Raw genomic sequence first — 16,236 nt, 5'->3', positions numbered from 1 at the left:
TCCACACAACTGAACCATACTAGACCCAAGAAAATTTGAAAGCTAAGTTGATCAAACATGGCTGCTTCTGGGGACAGCGTGCACCCATGTTGGTACAGCATGGGAGAGCCGATGGACTCCCAAGTATCCTCCTGCTGCATTTGTGTCAAACACTGTTCCGTTCTTTACGGAAGGTGACACAGATCACGTCACGGATGGTGATGGGCCCCAGCAGCACCGTTTGGGGCTGGGAGCAGGGCCGTGTCTCCAGGAGGCGGGGACATGGACAGAAGTAAGGGGGCCGAGGCTGGGGCCATAGCCAGGGGCAGGTGCGGGGCTGGGAGTGGAACCCTGCGCAAAACCTGGGGGTGTTGCAGCACCCCCCGCACCCCTAGTTCCCGCGCCTATGCTGCCCAGAGGAGAAGTTTCCTAACCCTGATCACTTAGAGGTTGGCTTTTGCCCTGAAGCAAGAGGGTTTCTATCCCTTACGCATTATTTTTATCCTATCTGATATATCTGTTGTTCTCATTACCCTAATCTTTGTCTTATCTTTTACTTACCCCTGCTAAGCACTCAGTGAAAGTAACTTCACAGGCTAATTATGTGCTCTGCAAAAAAGTATTGCATGGGACAGATATTACTACATTTTCTCTACCATCCACTGTTTTGTTTCCCTCTGTGTTGTCCCCTCTAAAGGGGGTTTGGATGGAGGGTTTTGCTTTCCTTCATTATCGATCTGGAGCTGAACTTCCTCAGCGTTTGGGGAGTATGTAGATTTGGGGTTTGGTTCAGGCCAATCACTAATTACATCTGGAGTTCACTGAACCATCTACTGTCTGAACTATATAGTCCATCCTTTGGCCTGCTCTTGCTGTGATCTCTTACCCAAAGCGATGAGTCCGAAGAGCAATCCAAGGAGGAACAGCCACGCCAGGAGCAAACCCAGGAGCCATTTCCACCAGCTACAGCAGGAACCACAGGGACACCAAGCTGGGGCTGCCCCTATCCCTCCCCCTCCATGATCGCCTCCAATTTCTAAAGTGGGAAAGGACAACAGCAAGGTTAATAAACAACTTCAATATGAGAATAAGGCCTGCAGGGGCAGGCCCATTAAATACAGCGCTACGGAAAAACCTTTCCGCTTCAGTTTGCACACAATGGGTGAAATTCGGACCATTCTGATGTCAATGGCAAAACTCCCCGTGATTTCAACAGGGCTAATGTTTTTTAAACTGCTGACTTCCAGTTCGCAGGTGCTGGTTGCCCCTACATTTGTGTGCTTGCGCAGCGACAACACAATGAGTTGCAGCCTTAGCTCTGCATAGTTGCTCTGCTAACTACTTGATTCGCCCCTGCAGTCAAGAAGTGCGTCTACTCAGATTTGCACCCACAACTGAATTATGGGGGCAAATTTTGCAGGTGCAGACTGTGCTCATCCTAAAACAGCAACCCTTATGAAAATGGCCTCCCCGCTTCATTGATCACTTACAGGTTATTTACATCACAGCTGGGTAATTATTTTTTCCATTGAAAGTAACCTATGCTTTAATATATCCCCTCCTACTAAAGAACCTTCAAAGCGCTACTGACCTGCGTAAGTTGCTTTGTCCTTTGTTGACACGGATTTTAGACCTCCTGTTGTTACAACAATAAAAGAGATTTTAATTATCTTTCTTTACAGTGGCCAACCACACCGAGGAGAATGTGGACACAGCTAAATACAATTCTGTTTACCAGTGTGTCTTTAGTACAAGCTGTATTCCACAATGCTTTATTCTAACCACCTTGATATCCCTCTCTTGGCTAAATTGGCTACATCTAATCCCTCCGTTACTTCCATTACAGGCAGAATTCTAAGACCTGTACTTGCCTGCAATATGCTCTCCCATAATAGAATGAAATTATGCCAGGCCACAAGCAGGTAATAGTATAAACTACAGGAAATAGTGGAACAAAATTGGTGCAAATTGCATATTGCAGGTAAGCTGAGCTGAACATGGGTGCAAGCAGGAAAGTGATGTAACGTCAGGTGTACTGAGCTGGCATTCCTTGAGTCTGAAAAACAAGTGAAATTTACACACTCTGAGGATGGTGTAGCAGGAAAAGCAATTAACCGGAAAGTGCAAGTAGGGGCCAGTTTACCCCCGTTAGTAACTTCTTGCTACATGCACATCTCTTTACCCCAGTGCATATAATTCACACTCATTTTACACACCCAGGGTCTGATTCAACACTGTGTCACTCCAGTAGTGTAACTCCTCTGATACCATTGAATCAAGTCTTATGTGACAAGCCAGCACAAGGCATTTATTATTTATTATTAATTATTATTAATTATTATTATTTAGCATGTCTTTCCAGTAGCACCCGAATGTGCTAGGCATTTTCCAGGAAGAGAAGACATTCCAGTCCTTGCCCCAAGGGCTTAAAATCTAAAGACAGACAAACAGTCAGAGGCTGGGGGGAAGGGAATACAATATATAAGCAGAGAAGTCAAGGATGTGATTGACTTTGTCTTAATAATATGACACCGTTCTTTTTTTTTTTTTAAATAGGTCGTACAATATTCCCAATCCCTAGTTTACCACTAACTTTGTAACTAGCATCAACATGGAATAGGTCCCTTTCTGGTTTGTGAATCAATGCATTCAGCCACCAGGCTAATACACAGTGAGAGGAAATTAAGAGGGGCACAGGCAAGGGATATGTTCAGATGGGACTGGAAAGGAGATCTGGAGGGCCGGTGAGGTGGAGAGAGCTAGGCAGGCTGTCCCAGATGGTGCAGAAGAGGAAGCTCTGACACATAGTGAGGAGAACGTGTGCTGGGACAAACAGGCGATTGGTGCCAGAATGACCGTCTCTTACCATTTGTTTCAGATTTCAGGTAGGAGTCTGCAGCGTAAGAGGAAGAGAAGCCCTGCTTTTCTCTCTTCAAGGTGTCTTCTGCAAAGGACGCTGTGTGGAGTCCAAAGAGGAGTCAAATAGGTCTTACCAGAAGTCAGACTGGGCCAGATCCTCAGCGTGTGTAAACCGGCATAGCTCCATGGAAGTCAATGGGGCCATGAGGATTTACACCAACTATAGTTCTGGCCCTTGGTCTTTAAGCCCTTGAGTTTTACAAGCAAGCTGGCTAATGGGCATGCCTTGTAAAGCTCTCCATGGAGTTTCATAGGGAGAGTATGAACTTTGTCCCCATGTACCTGGTGTGGGAGGCTGCCCTCAAGTGGTTAAGGGATGACATGGCCGCCCAGATGCCTACTCTGCATTCCCGTGGTTTATAAAGTTATAGAGCCGAAAACACTAGAGATGGAAAAGCCTCTTTAGGTCACTGAGTCCATCTCACTGCTCATGCAGGTTTAGTCCTTGTGGTACTAGGATTTTGTTCAATGTCATTTTAAATGTGCCCAAGGGGTAGGGGTTTCGCCACTCCCTTGGGCAGACTGTTCCACAACCAGATAGGTTGCAATAGCAGGTTCCCAGAACCTGCCAGACTCTCACCTTTGGGACTATTTCCCAGTAATTAATATTCATTTCTAAGCTCCCGGCATGCACGCATGTCATGGGAGATGGTGGAAGGAGAACATACTTCCACTGAGCCCCGTGCTGGAAGCACTGAAGACCTTGCCGCTGTCCTTCGTCATGATCAAGAGCTCCATCTCCTTCTTGGCAGGGACGTTCTCCTTCTCCAGCAGCAGGAACTTGCAGTCTTTACGCAGGATGTCATCACTCTGGGAGTTCACAGTGCTGCCAACTGGCGTGTGCGAAGCAGAGAGGGCCGGGGGGGAGGGGGAGAGAGAGAGAGATTGGTTAGTGGGAAGAAAGGATGGTCCAGTGGTCAGGATGCTATCCTAGGACTTGGGAAACCTGGATTCAATTCTCTGCTCTGCCACAGGCTTCCTGTGTGACCTTGGACAAGTCACTGCCTCTCTGTACCACAGTTCCCCACGTGGAAAATAGGGATCACAGCGGTGCCCTACCTCATGGCGGTGTTGTGAGGATAACTACATTTAGGACTATGAGGCACTCTGATATTCCAGTAAGGCAGCCATATCAGCTAAGACACAGAGTGTACTTTTGCTGAGGAAGCTTGTGGACAAGCCACAGCTGAAATGAAACTGTTTGGTAAAGCCCAGGCTCCTTTGGTGATGGAGATACGGATACCATAAGCACTGAGCTATGGAACAATCAGTCCTCTGGCTAGCAGAAGAGCAGGAGTGTTGAGCAGGTTTTCTGTTTATGCTAGCTTTATGCTGATTGCTGCTGAGAACTCTATATATGATTTGGTATAGGCATATAATACATTCACAAGCAAATGGAAAGTAGATCCACTGAATTGCTTGGTCATCTAACAAAATGGAATACAAAACTAAACTTGCAAATGTACTGGCACAAAGTTCAGATTGAAGATAATGGGCCTGCTTTTACTCTGTTATCTGGTGTGAATCTGGAGTAGTTATTGCTGCCTGCCTGTGAGTTTTGCAATATTTTATTGCTTTCTTAAAGCCCCACCTTCTGGAGTCCTGTGATTACATGACAAGCTGGGCTGTAATTAAAAAAAAGTTTCTAGCACTCAACGTTGGGGAAGAAAAGTTTGAAAACATGAATCCTAAAGGCTCAAAAACAAGAAGGCAAAACAAAAGAACCCAGAATTTATTTGTTAAAATCTCATGATTGTTAAACCAATCTCTTAAATTTTGAATTCTTGGGGCTGGTAATGCTGCAAAATTATGTACAAAACTAATGTTGCAAAATTTCAGGTTCCATGTTAAAGATAATGGGCCTGATTTTGCTTCCAGTTATTCTGGTTTAAATCAGGATTAATGCCAGTGAGGCCAACTGAGTTACACCAACATGACCGTGGCATGGGGAAGGTCAGACTCAGGCCTCTGATTTCCTAGCACTGAACTTGCTGCACCTTTGTTTTCATTTGTGAACAGCAAGAGTGACATGTAGTGGACACTTTGGTTAGTGATCTGTGTTTATTTGTTCTAAGGCTATTCCATGTGTTACAGTGGCCCAAGAGAGTGAATCCGACTATCCGAGACTATGTCTACACCATAATCACGGGGTGGGGTTGCAACTGGAGTAGACATACTGTCGCAAGCTTTAATTTAACTAGTGGGGTGCTGGAGCAGCGAAGCCGCAGCGGTGCGAGCTTCAGCATGGGCAGCTGTGTGATTACCCAGAGTTCCAGGTGGGCTCGGCTCGTACAGTCAATGCCGAAGCACACACTGTTGCAGTTACATGCAGCACCTGAGCTAGCTAGATTAAAATGACTTTGGGTATGTCTACATGGGCTGCAATCTTCTGGGTATGTCCACACCAGCTGCAACCATACCCTCCGATACTTTCAAACCATGATCTGCCTGCATGAGGACAATTGCCCACACAAATCATCAGCTATATACTGTCAGCCCTGGACTTCCATGAGTTGCAGACTCACCAGCTGAAGTGCACACTCCACTACCAGCCATACCAGTGCTCTGGGAAGTGTTTTTCTTCACTCCGTATACTGCAAGACAGAAATCAGCAGAGACTAAAACCACAGAGCTTGAGCTCTCCTAGCCAGAGGAAGAGCCGCACAATTGCAGATGCTAAAGAAGCAGGCTGAGAGAAGGGGAAAAAATAGGACCCAAAAGGAAAGAGGCCAGGGATCCTGAGCTACTGACCCAAACACACCTTGGACTTGATCCTGCTACTTTGCCCATGTGAAAAGTTCTTTTGCAAAGTGTATGGGACAACTTGCTCAGGTAAGAGCTTCCCCAGTGACTAAGGGCATGCAGGAGTGGGCTCATTGTTTGCCTTGCGTGCTGACAGTTGGACCTCACATTTGCAGGGCTGAAGGGACCACCCCATCCCATCCCATATGACACACCAGAAAAATTGCCAGAGGGAACCGCTGTTCATCTTTCTTTAATAGGAGCAATTAGAATTGAACACATTTTCTTCTCGATTCCAATCCCAATTCCATTTCATGTAAAGCACTGAGTCCGTTCTTTGCACTGTCCTGTCTTTTAGACTGTGCATCCTGGGAAAGGCCCCTGATGTGAATTATTTGATCATTAAGGAGTTACTGGGACTTGGGAAGCACCACTGCATAACAAAGCCATGCAGATCAGTTACCCAGCGTCTCCTCTCTATGATTAAAATGTCACTGACCTGTGGAGGCTGTGGTTGCACTATGAGTCATAGCTGCAGAGCTTGGAGCCAGGTTGTTTTGAACACCAAACACTGCAAAGAAAAATGCCCTGAGGTGAATAACAAGAGGTCTGCATTGCAACTGGCATTTGGACAAACAAAAACTAGGACCAATGAAAATAATAGTAATTACAGTGATTGCTGCTTGCAAAGGTAGAGTAGCAGGCCTGAGACGACCCCCCTGGGGACTCTAAATGCACTCAGCTGGCCAGCTGAATGTTTCATACATATTTGTGTTCATTACCTTCAATAGGAATTTTGCACACCTGTCACTTTCCCTTCCACAACTGCCCCACCACCCCACCGCCCACGATATCACTCTGTCCTGGAAGCCATGGTCAGCTCAGGATAAATAAAGGTGGCCATTTTGGAACATTAGACTTAAACAGACTGTGAAGAGACCTGCCGTTGTCTCTGTGCTGTGTATGGATTTCTGGAGGGACCGATTTGTAAAGAAAGGGTTAAATTCACTGACTGGCTAAGGGTGAGCCGAGGGGCAATGTGATAGCCACACCGAGTATGTGAAAGGTGTAGACACCATGAAAGGAGAGAAATGTTTAGGGTTATGTAGGAGGGTCTAGTCAGGAGTAATGGGATGGGATTGAGCAAAGGGAACTGTACTGGGCTGAACATCAGGAAACAGCAAGGTCTGACAGACGCTCATTTTTACTCCTTAGGGAAGCAGTGGAAGTTCAAATTATTTGAAATGAAACATTTGAGAGTTTCCTGTAGGACACAATCCTGAATTTGTCTCACAAGGATAGTCAAATTGGCCTAACAGATGCTTTCCAAATAAATGACATTTCTTCTGAGACCCCAAATATTCCATCCCCCCAAATATTCCATCGCTACTTTCTAATGCCAATGACACAGGGCAAAGGCTGAAGTAACTCCATTTCAGCCAAGAGAGTTACTCCAGGAGGACATGCTGACGTAACTGAGATCAGGACGCGGCACAAAGAATGAACAAAGGGGGTAATCGAGGTGTCTTTTTGTTATACATTTCAGCTGATGTGCTGAGCTCCATGAAACAAAGAAGGGAAGAAGAGAGAAGTCTGACCTGTTGAGGAACTGCTCAGCCCTGTGTTCAGAGTGGGAGAGCCGGGAGCCAGGTTATTTGGGACGCCAAACACTGCAAGAGGAGGAAAAAGACGATTTGGCACAGCAGAGAAATGAGAGCCCAGCGCATCCAGGCAGATGGCTCACCCCCCAAAGCCTGAGAGTGAATAGGTCAGTAGGAAATTTCATTCCTTCATGAAAAACAGATTCTGATAGAAACTGTACAATAAACGCACTGGGGGAAATCTAAAATCGTGGCACAAAACACTCTGTTTTACTCTATTTTAAAAAGGGAGACGGTTTTGATCTCAAAAAAGTTACAGTGACTGGACACGGTAAGGATGCCAAGTCCTTTAAACCTTAGAGGATTCTTCACCGTTCCATTCACAGCTAGAAAACAGCGGCATTGAGGACGACACTTCCTGACATTCAGAAATGGTCCTGAGACACAACATTCAGTCCCAGCATTCACTGACTGAAGTGGGAGTTCTGGATGTGCAAGGAATGCAGGATTACACCCAATAGTCCAAATGTGGAATCCAAACCCTGTAATAACTCAAACACTGTCCATATTCCAATCCAATGTTGTCTTGTCTAAGAGGCTTGATTCTGAGCTCATTGAAGTCAATGGTAAAGCTCAGCAGCACAGGACCAGGCAGTGTGGACGTTTGATCTTCATGAATAAGAGATTCAAAGCATAATCAATGCAGAAGTAATTCTGGGGGCGCAGGGAGGCAGAAATCTATGGAGAACAATCAAGTGCATTTGCTCCCACCTCCACTATCCCTCCCCTGCCCTCAACATCTCCTCATCCCATGCACAAAACACCAGCAGCAGGACAAAGAGGGTCCCACAGTCTGTGCCCTGTCAGCACAAGTGGCCAAGGGGGTGGGGCGGTTACTGTACCTGATCCTGTTGAATGGGACATGGTGTTGACCAGGGAAGAGCCCTGGGCCATGTTGTTGTGGTAACTGCCAAGGGAAGACCCTGCAGGCAGGGTGGAGGACCACATGTATGGAGGGAGGGCGGCATTCAGTATGGTTGTGTCGTATGTCCCCGACACTGGAGAGGAAACAGTAGTGAGGCTGAGTGAGAGCAGGCTCTGGTAACAGAAATCAGACCACCTACTCAGAGGCAGAGGACACACAAAGCCAGGTTTCGATCTCAGTTTCTGATCAGGTCCTGATCTCCAGTGCAAATCTGGAGTCACTCCCTCAGTTTCAACCTGGCCCACTATAGCCAAGCCAATTTTGAATCCACTGGACAAGTACAGAGATTGCCTGAATTTGTGTCACTTCATTGTAACCACTCGCAAAGCACCTCAAGGGTTTAATCACAGGCCACAGGCACATATGATGATGCCAGATTACAAACTAAACACATTTCAGTCCACATCCTGGTGAGAAAATCAGCATTTTATATGGATCCCCGGATTCTTCTATGACACCTCCACACATGGGCAACTATTGTATCGTTAATGAACGACTAGGAATCTGCTCTGTTTTATGAAAATTAAGGGGGCCCTGGTAATTATGGCCCTGCTCTGGGCAGTATCTGGGCATCCCTGTAACTCCCCTTTTTGCATTGTTATTACACTCTGGAAAAGACGGCAAACATTTTTAACCTGAATTGTTCCTGACATCGTTCTTTAGTTTTATAAGAATTGGCTGGAATTTCTATGTCACGAGCCACATGCTTTAAATGAATCATTCCCCGCTCCCTGCGCAGCTGGCATTGCTAACACCCCTCTGAAAAGCACCTGACTGGGAGCTCTCAGTCACCATCTTCGTTTCCACTACAGCTTTCTTGGGGATGGGGAGAGTGCTGGATGACGATCGTGTGGGGCTGACGCTGGCCGATCGACTCCCCTTCAGCAAACGCTTCACATCATCCAGCTCCGTCCCTGGCAGAGAAAACAGATGTCCAGACTCAGCCCAAAGCCACCACCCAATATAGCCTGCAACCAGAGATGCTCTTAATACTTTAACATGTGTAAGAGAAGTGGTGTCCAGCGGGAAACAGGGCCATTTCCCAAAGCTCCTTAGGGTACGTCCATACTACCCACCGGGTCGGCGGGTAGCAATCGACTTCTCGGAGTTCGATATATCGCGTCTCATCTACTCCGGAACTCCACCACCGTGAACGGCGGTGGCGGAGTCGACGGGGGAGCCGCGGACTTCGATCTCGCGATGTGAGGACGGGTAAGTAGTTCGAACTAAGGTAGTTCAACTTCAGCTACGCTATTCGTTGTCCCATCTCCAGCACTTCCCCCTGAATGTGGATTAGGTGGGATAAAACGCCAGAGGATATACACCAGGGCAACATCCTAAGCTGGCTAGGATGGGTAGCGGAGTCCTCAGTATGACTTTCCCATCTCTTTCTATGAAATTATCGTCTAATCGTGTCTGATTGTCTCGTGAGAGGGGTAGTTTCTGGGCCTAGTGCTGCCCCCGATTCCTGGAAGGAGGTATGGATATCTCTGGGACTCCAGCTGGGGTATCACTGAACACTGGTGACTCTTTCGGATGTGCAAGGCGCTGAACCTGCTTATGATGTGCTCTGTTGTTGTTAATGCACAAATTCCTGCCTAATCGAATGCACTTTTCAGCAGGGTACAGAGGCACCCACAAGAGTGCAGGCTCACGCTAGTAACAGCACAGCACTAACACCAAGACCAAAGAACTCTTGTAAAGCCCCTCACTTTCATAGGGAGGCAAACTGAAGTCAGCAGTGAGGACCTAGGGTCCTTCATCATTGACCTCAATAGGAGGTTTGCCAGCCACTCCAATGGGAACAGGATTGGGGCCTTCGTGAGGAGAGGAGCAATTGGCAAAATGATTCTACCCAAGAGCGACTCATTCAGGCTAAATAAAACTGCCCTGGCAAAATACAGGTCTAGCCCACAGCAAACTTCCTCGCTCTTCACACTTTAAATTAAAATTACTTGCAGAGAGTGAAGGGAGGCGGTTTCTCATCACTGCACGCACATTTTATGACACCCCATGTGCCACCTGAGTGCTCAGCCCCAGAGAAGCCACTGGACAGTTAGAGCAGAAATATCCTCAAGGCCAAAATGGTCAGCATCAGAGTTGGCTCTTGAGGGCTACCCCTTAGGAGGGGAAAACCAGGCCCCCACGTTCACTCTCAAACAACAGCAGGGACACTTACATCTGGTCGAGGGAGAAGCGCTCTGGAGTCGTACTCGGATTTCGCTCTCTGCACAAGAAAAGAGGGTCATGAATACAGAGCAAGATGAACTGGTGCCATGAGCAGGCTGCAAAAGCTAATTCCCCACTTTTCACTGCCCGTATACATTATTACCTGTTAGCTTTGGGCAGCTTGCACGGCTTGATGGATTGGTTTTATCGATCTGAATTTTTAGAAGTAGCTTTTGACTTTTGGGCCAGATTCTGATACTTTCACTCCCACTGAGAAGTATTGCCCTTTAAGTTTTCACAATGTTTTGTTAGCCATTCTTGGTACCATATAAATATATTAATAAATAATCATAACGCACTGATTTTTGTTACATTGCATAGCATCTTATGTACCTCATTAGGGAGGTGTGACGTTAATATAAGGTCCAATCTTGGAGCCCTTAGTCACATGAATATTCTCATTCACATCTATTAGTTAATTACGTTTCTTTCGTTATCCTAATGTGAGAACAAACAGAGTCACAAGGGACTTCTGAATTTTAAAAGATGACTAATTGCATTGGGCCTCTAGTCCTTCCAGCTGTCACTCAGACAAAACTCCCATTTTCTTCACTTGGAGATTTACCTGTGTAAGGACTGGTCTGTTACTATTTGACAACTTCTCTAGTGGCTCATTTCCTGAAGACTTTCCCATATAATTTTTTATTGGGTTCTGCTTGATCCAAAAGTGCTTTGAAATAAAATAGCCAGGTTGCAAAAGGCAGTTTTATTACTGGGTTTTACTCTCCAGCATGAGAGAATATAGGGTTAAACTGACTGAGTTGAAACAAACTTTAAATCTGGTGGTCCAGGAGCCAGCTGGCCAGCCGGACTGCCTGACACATGTTCCTCCAGATGAAACCTAACAGTGTGTGTACTAGAAAGAAACATTTCTTTTGGCAGTTGTGTGGAGAAGATGATAGATTGGGGCTATTTTTTTGAAGCAATATGAAAAGCTGGAGCATGATCCTACTGTGTCTGCTTTATGATGTGTGGGAAGATTCCCCAGAGATCTCAGGTTTCTAGAATGCTGGGAGAGACTGCAAAGATCTCAGGTAGAAGTAATTGGCAATTGCTAAGCTCTCCTGGAGGAGCCGTAACAATGCCCTTTGATTTATAGCCACAGCTCATATGAATGTGGTAAAATGTTTTGTACTGTTGCTTTCTCACCAGCTGGGAATATAAATTAAGCTCTTCGGTATCAATTATATCCAACTTTTCCCCAAACGGCTGATTAATTAGCGAAAGAAAAGGGGGGAAATTCTATTTAACAGCTTAAGCAAATCAAGTTTTTACAAGAAGATGTCTAAATGGACCACACTGCTTCAGTGATTTCCTAGCCATCCCGTCCACTAGGGCATACCTCTTAGGGAAATGTAGTTACTGTCTCATATAACAGATCTCAGTGAAAGGAAGATGAAGGAGGTTATTGTTATTTCCATATTTAAATACTTTGGAGCTATTATAGTGATGGGGTCATATACAGATGGATGAATGGCTAGATAGATAGATGGATAGATAGATTTATTAAAAGTGATGTGTACATAAGACAGAGAGAGGGAAAAGAGAGTGCGGACAGATTTTGGACACAAAACCTGGATCATGACCTTGGCCCAGCTTTGAACTAAAGATGAAAATCTCTTTGGCCTATTTCTAACACCCTCAGCTGTCCAACTCCCCAGCTCATCCTTATGAAGAACTCCTCACATCCTCCACTCCTGATTTCTTCACCTTGTTGATTTTTCCATTTTGTTCATTGCACTTGTTTGTACAACTGCCCAAATCTCAGGGGTCCAGATCCTCAGCTGGTATAAATACGTGTCGCTCCATTGACTTCCCTGGAGTCAAACTGATGTACACCAGACGAGGGACTGGTCCAGAGAAGCAGGAGGAGGAACAAGGGGTCACCAAAAAGCATATTCCAACTCACCTCGGCTTTGACTCCGCCCTCTGGTATTGGACGATGCTGTGAAAACCAATCAGAGAAAAGCAATTTTAGACTCTATCAACTGTAACACATTTGAAAAGTAATGCAAGGGATGAAGCTTCTTATGTGAGTTGTACAGTTGCTCTGTTTAGCTGGGGCATGGCATGGAGATGCTAATCCCCAAATATTTTGGTTACCATCACTTAGGTCACTGCATGTTTAACTGAAAATATACAGTTCTTAGTACTTCTGGATCATCTAATAATTCCCTCAACACATCCACGGTTGGCGAATGCCCCTAATGACCTATCAAGAAACTTGATGGTAAATCAGAAGCCAACTTGGAAAAGAACCAGGGGATGTGTGCATACAACAATATCTCACTGAATAATAATAATGCCTGGATTGCACTGACGGGTGCTAATACTCAGCTGAGGGGCAGGAAACTCAATGAGCTCTCCCCTTAAAGTGAAGATCACCAGCACAAAGTTGGGGATAGCAGATTTACAATAGAGCATTAAAGAAATGGTCTTTAAAGACAAACACTGATCAAATTCTGCTCTCAGTTACATTAATATAAATTTGGAGTAACTCCACTCATGTCATAGAGATGTATGTGTCTGTACTGGCTGCATGAGAAGCCCCAAGCAGAGGAGAAGTTGTGGGCATAATAAGATATTGCGAATCCCTTCCCAATGGGCAGACTTTCCAGAATCGTTATTCCTCACAATTCGTCATGTGCATGGCATTATTTTTATTGATTCATGTATTCCAGTAATGTGTCATGCCAGAGGCCATAGAGCAGCCAACATGCATGCCCTTAGCCTGACATTCGCAGTGACAGTAATATAAGAACATACCGAACTCTTTTCTAGGGAATTCAGGAGAAGAATTTGCACTGGAGCTCCCTGCAGAAGAAGAAAAGATTCCATGTTAAAGCTTTGCCAAATATTTATGCCCCAAAGTCATTAAGAGGTTGTTTAATATATCATGTCCGTATCTACCAAGTCTTAAGTATTGGCAGCGACGGGGTAACAAAGATTTCCATTTAAAAAGAACTACTGAGTATTATACTGATGAGCTGCTGTCATCCTCCAACCACAATAAGATATTAACCTTATTTGGATGCACATAATTATAAATAGGACCTTGTGGGTAATTTTCATTAAAGTGCATCCTTGTGGTCTAGTCCATAACTGTTCCATATTGGGATTTATGCTCCAGGGGACAATCCTGCATTAGCAGGTTGGAACTGACAAGACAACCTAGCAGGGCACCTCTAATTCCCCATCTCTATGACAGATTCTACGATACCTTCATATGTTGCATTGCGGGTGACATAGGTTTTTCTTTCAAAGGTTGAGCCAGGTGATTTGGGGAGAGTAGAGCAGGGAGAAGGGGTTTGCCTGTAGCCAGAGGAGGAGGACGAATTCATTCGACCACTTCCACCTATAGGTAAAACAAAAGCCCCTCAGAAAGTAAAGATAATGCCTCATACATGTAAAGTGGTGCCCTATACTCTTCTGTGTTGGCGTGGATGGACCTCACACTGAGTTACAGAGATAGGTTAGGGCTAGTGATGGGCTAAAGCCACAAAGTTTGGATCTGGCTCTGTTGAGCTTCTCCAAAGTTCAGGGGATGCTTATATCTGTGGTTTTAGTTCAGCTCCTTGTAGAGAGACACACCCTGCTACCTTTGAAGCCAATGGGAGTTTTGCAACCGACATCAATAGGAGCAGGTTTGTGCCCAGGTTTGAGGAACCAGACACATCCCCATAGATGGGAGATCTTGGAATCTGGCTAGGGTTGTAGGCTGGTTTGGGTTCAGGCCCACCTGTAAATGTAAGGTTTCAGAGTAGCAGCCATGTTAGTCGGTATTAGCAAAAAGAACAGGAGTACTTGTGGCAACTTAGAAACTAACACATTTATTTGAGCATAAGCTTTCGTGGGCTACAGCCCACTTCATTAGATGCATAGAATGGAACATATAGTAAGAAATATATATACATACGGAGAACACAAAAAGGTGGAAGTAGCCATACCAACTGTAAGAGGCTAATTAATTAAGATGAGCTATTATCAGCAGGAGAAAAAAAACTTTTGTAGTGTTAATCAAGACGGCCCAGTAACAGATTTAAAGGTGGCAATTTTGCAACAGAAAAGCTTCAAAAACAGACTCCAATGAGAAATTGCTGAGCTTGAATTAATATGCAAACTAGATACCATTAACTTGGGTTTGAACAGAGACTGGGATTGGCTCGGTCATTACACATATTGAATCTATTTCCCCATGTTAAGTATCCTCACACCTTCTTGTCAACTGTCTACAATGGGCCATCTTGATTATCACTACAAAATTTTTCCTAGGGATCTCAATAGAGGATGAGCAAGGGCCAGGACAGGGGTACTCACTTTCCCCTCTACTCCTCCCCGTTCCTCCACATACTGCACAGTTGCCTTTAGAAAATGTGATTGTGGCACAGAAAGCAAATCTCCAGATAATTGGTGCCCGACCTTTCGAAGTGCTCGAACAGTTTGAAAGACAGAATCTGCCTTTCATGGGAAATTTTGAGGTGATTTTCTGTTTTGAACCAGAACAAAAAGTCGAAACGCTGGAAATGTTCGCCAGACAAAAAATTCTCCAAAGGTTAGAACTGAAACATCAGAAAGGACAATACTGCGTTTGCGAACGAAACAAAACTCCGACATGTGGAAACGACACTTCTCTTGATCCTTCCGAGAGGAAAATTGAAAAATTTCATGGAAAACATTTTCCCCATGGAAAATATCAATTTTGACAAAGCCACTTCCCCATGAATATTTTCTGTGTTTTCCCTTGGCTTGGACCCAGTCCCTGCCCCTTCGCCCCACCCCCGTGAAGCTGCCTTTGCTTTCTGTTCATTCACTCTCCAGTTCATCGCTACCTACTTGAAGTCACGTAGCTGCTGCCATGGGTGAAAGTCCTCTTTTCCATTCCACTCCCTCCGCCGTGGGCTGTTTTGTGCCCTGTGCCGCTCCCTCCTTCTGTGAGAGACAAGCACACAATGAGACTTTCTGTGGCCAGAAGAGATGAGGACAAGAGCAAAAGAAGCTGCAGGATGAGGCACCTGGCACCCACAGCTGGTGTTACGCTCCATTACAGAGCCAGGGCCATGGCTGAGGAGGTGTCTTTGGAACCATGTACAGTAGTTGGAAGGAGTTATCAGTGTTGGGGAAGCCAGCCAGCCGGAACCTCTTCTCTTTCTCCGGGCTCTGACAATCCAGCTGCCACGGCAAGGAAAGTGCTCAGATCATCTTCACTTTCCATCCTGGTTTCAGCAAGTCTCTTATCAACCAATTGCACGCTGATGCCAAGAGCACACAAGATTCACCCAGGATGGTAAAGGGAGGAATAACTGACCCTTTATGTGCCCCGAGGGGATTCACCTTGAGGGAAGGCAGGTTTTGCTGCCGCTGTGCTCCCTAAGGTCGTTTCTATATGTACAGCACTGCTGCAGTGCAGCTGTGCCGAGACAGCGCATGTTTTGAAGAGGCTCTATGTTTTGAAGAGCTCTCCCATTGGCATAGAAACCCCATCTCTGCGAGTGGAAGAAGGTGTGTCGGTAGGAGAAGCTCTCCTGCCAACATAGCGCTGTGCCCACGAGTGTCAGTATAACTGATGTCGCTCAGAGGGGTGGAAGCATCACAGCCCTGAGCGACGTACGTTTTGCTGACATAGGCTGTAGTGTAGACATTTTTCTGCTGGCGGAAGAGAAGCTGGGGGAGATACAGGAGCCCTGCCCGTGGCAGCTGCTGTGGAGATGAGCTAAATCAGCACACCCCATAGCCACTCTGTCTTTGTCCCATCCCCAGCCAGTGACACCCTTTTCTGATTTT

General features: G+C 45.7%; 1 protein-coding gene across 7 annotated transcripts in view; it reads right to left on the bottom strand.

The window, feature by feature from the left end:
• COL17A1 (collagen type XVII alpha 1 chain) overlaps nt 1-16,236 on the bottom strand; it is a 74,337-nt gene that overhangs the window by 36,415 nt on the left and 21,686 nt on the right. For 6 of the 7 annotated variants that reach the window (XM_045022672.1, XM_045022667.1, XM_045022673.1 and 3 more), the window contains 14 exons: nt 15,289-15,384; nt 13,676-13,810; nt 13,222-13,269; nt 12,365-12,400; nt 10,406-10,453; nt 8,997-9,140; nt 8,144-8,299; nt 7,239-7,310; nt 6,140-6,211; nt 5,424-5,492; nt 3,567-3,731; nt 2,846-2,935; nt 1,571-1,615; nt 866-1,015 (listed from right to left, as the gene is read on the bottom strand). In XM_045022672.1, coding sequence (XP_044878607.1) covers nt 866-1,015; nt 1,571-1,615; nt 2,846-2,935; nt 3,567-3,731; nt 5,424-5,492; nt 6,140-6,211; nt 7,239-7,310; nt 8,144-8,299; nt 8,997-9,140; nt 10,406-10,453; nt 12,365-12,400; nt 13,222-13,269; nt 13,676-13,810; nt 15,289-15,384 — 1,326 coding nt within the window. The remainder of the gene's footprint in view (nt 1-865; nt 1,016-1,570; nt 1,616-2,845; nt 2,936-3,566; nt 3,732-5,423; nt 5,493-6,139; nt 6,212-7,238; nt 7,311-8,143; nt 8,300-8,996; nt 9,141-10,405; nt 10,454-12,364; nt 12,401-13,221; nt 13,270-13,675; nt 13,811-15,288; nt 15,385-16,236) is intronic. The other variant, XM_045022674.1, reaches the window with a different exon arrangement.

Source organism: Mauremys mutica, chromosome 7 (assembly GCF_020497125.1).
Source record: "Mauremys mutica isolate MM-2020 ecotype Southern chromosome 7, ASM2049712v1, whole genome shotgun sequence".
Classification (NCBI taxonomy): Eukaryota; Metazoa; Chordata; order Testudines; family Geoemydidae; genus Mauremys; species Mauremys mutica.
This window is presented reverse-complemented; position numbering and strand designations above follow the sequence as displayed.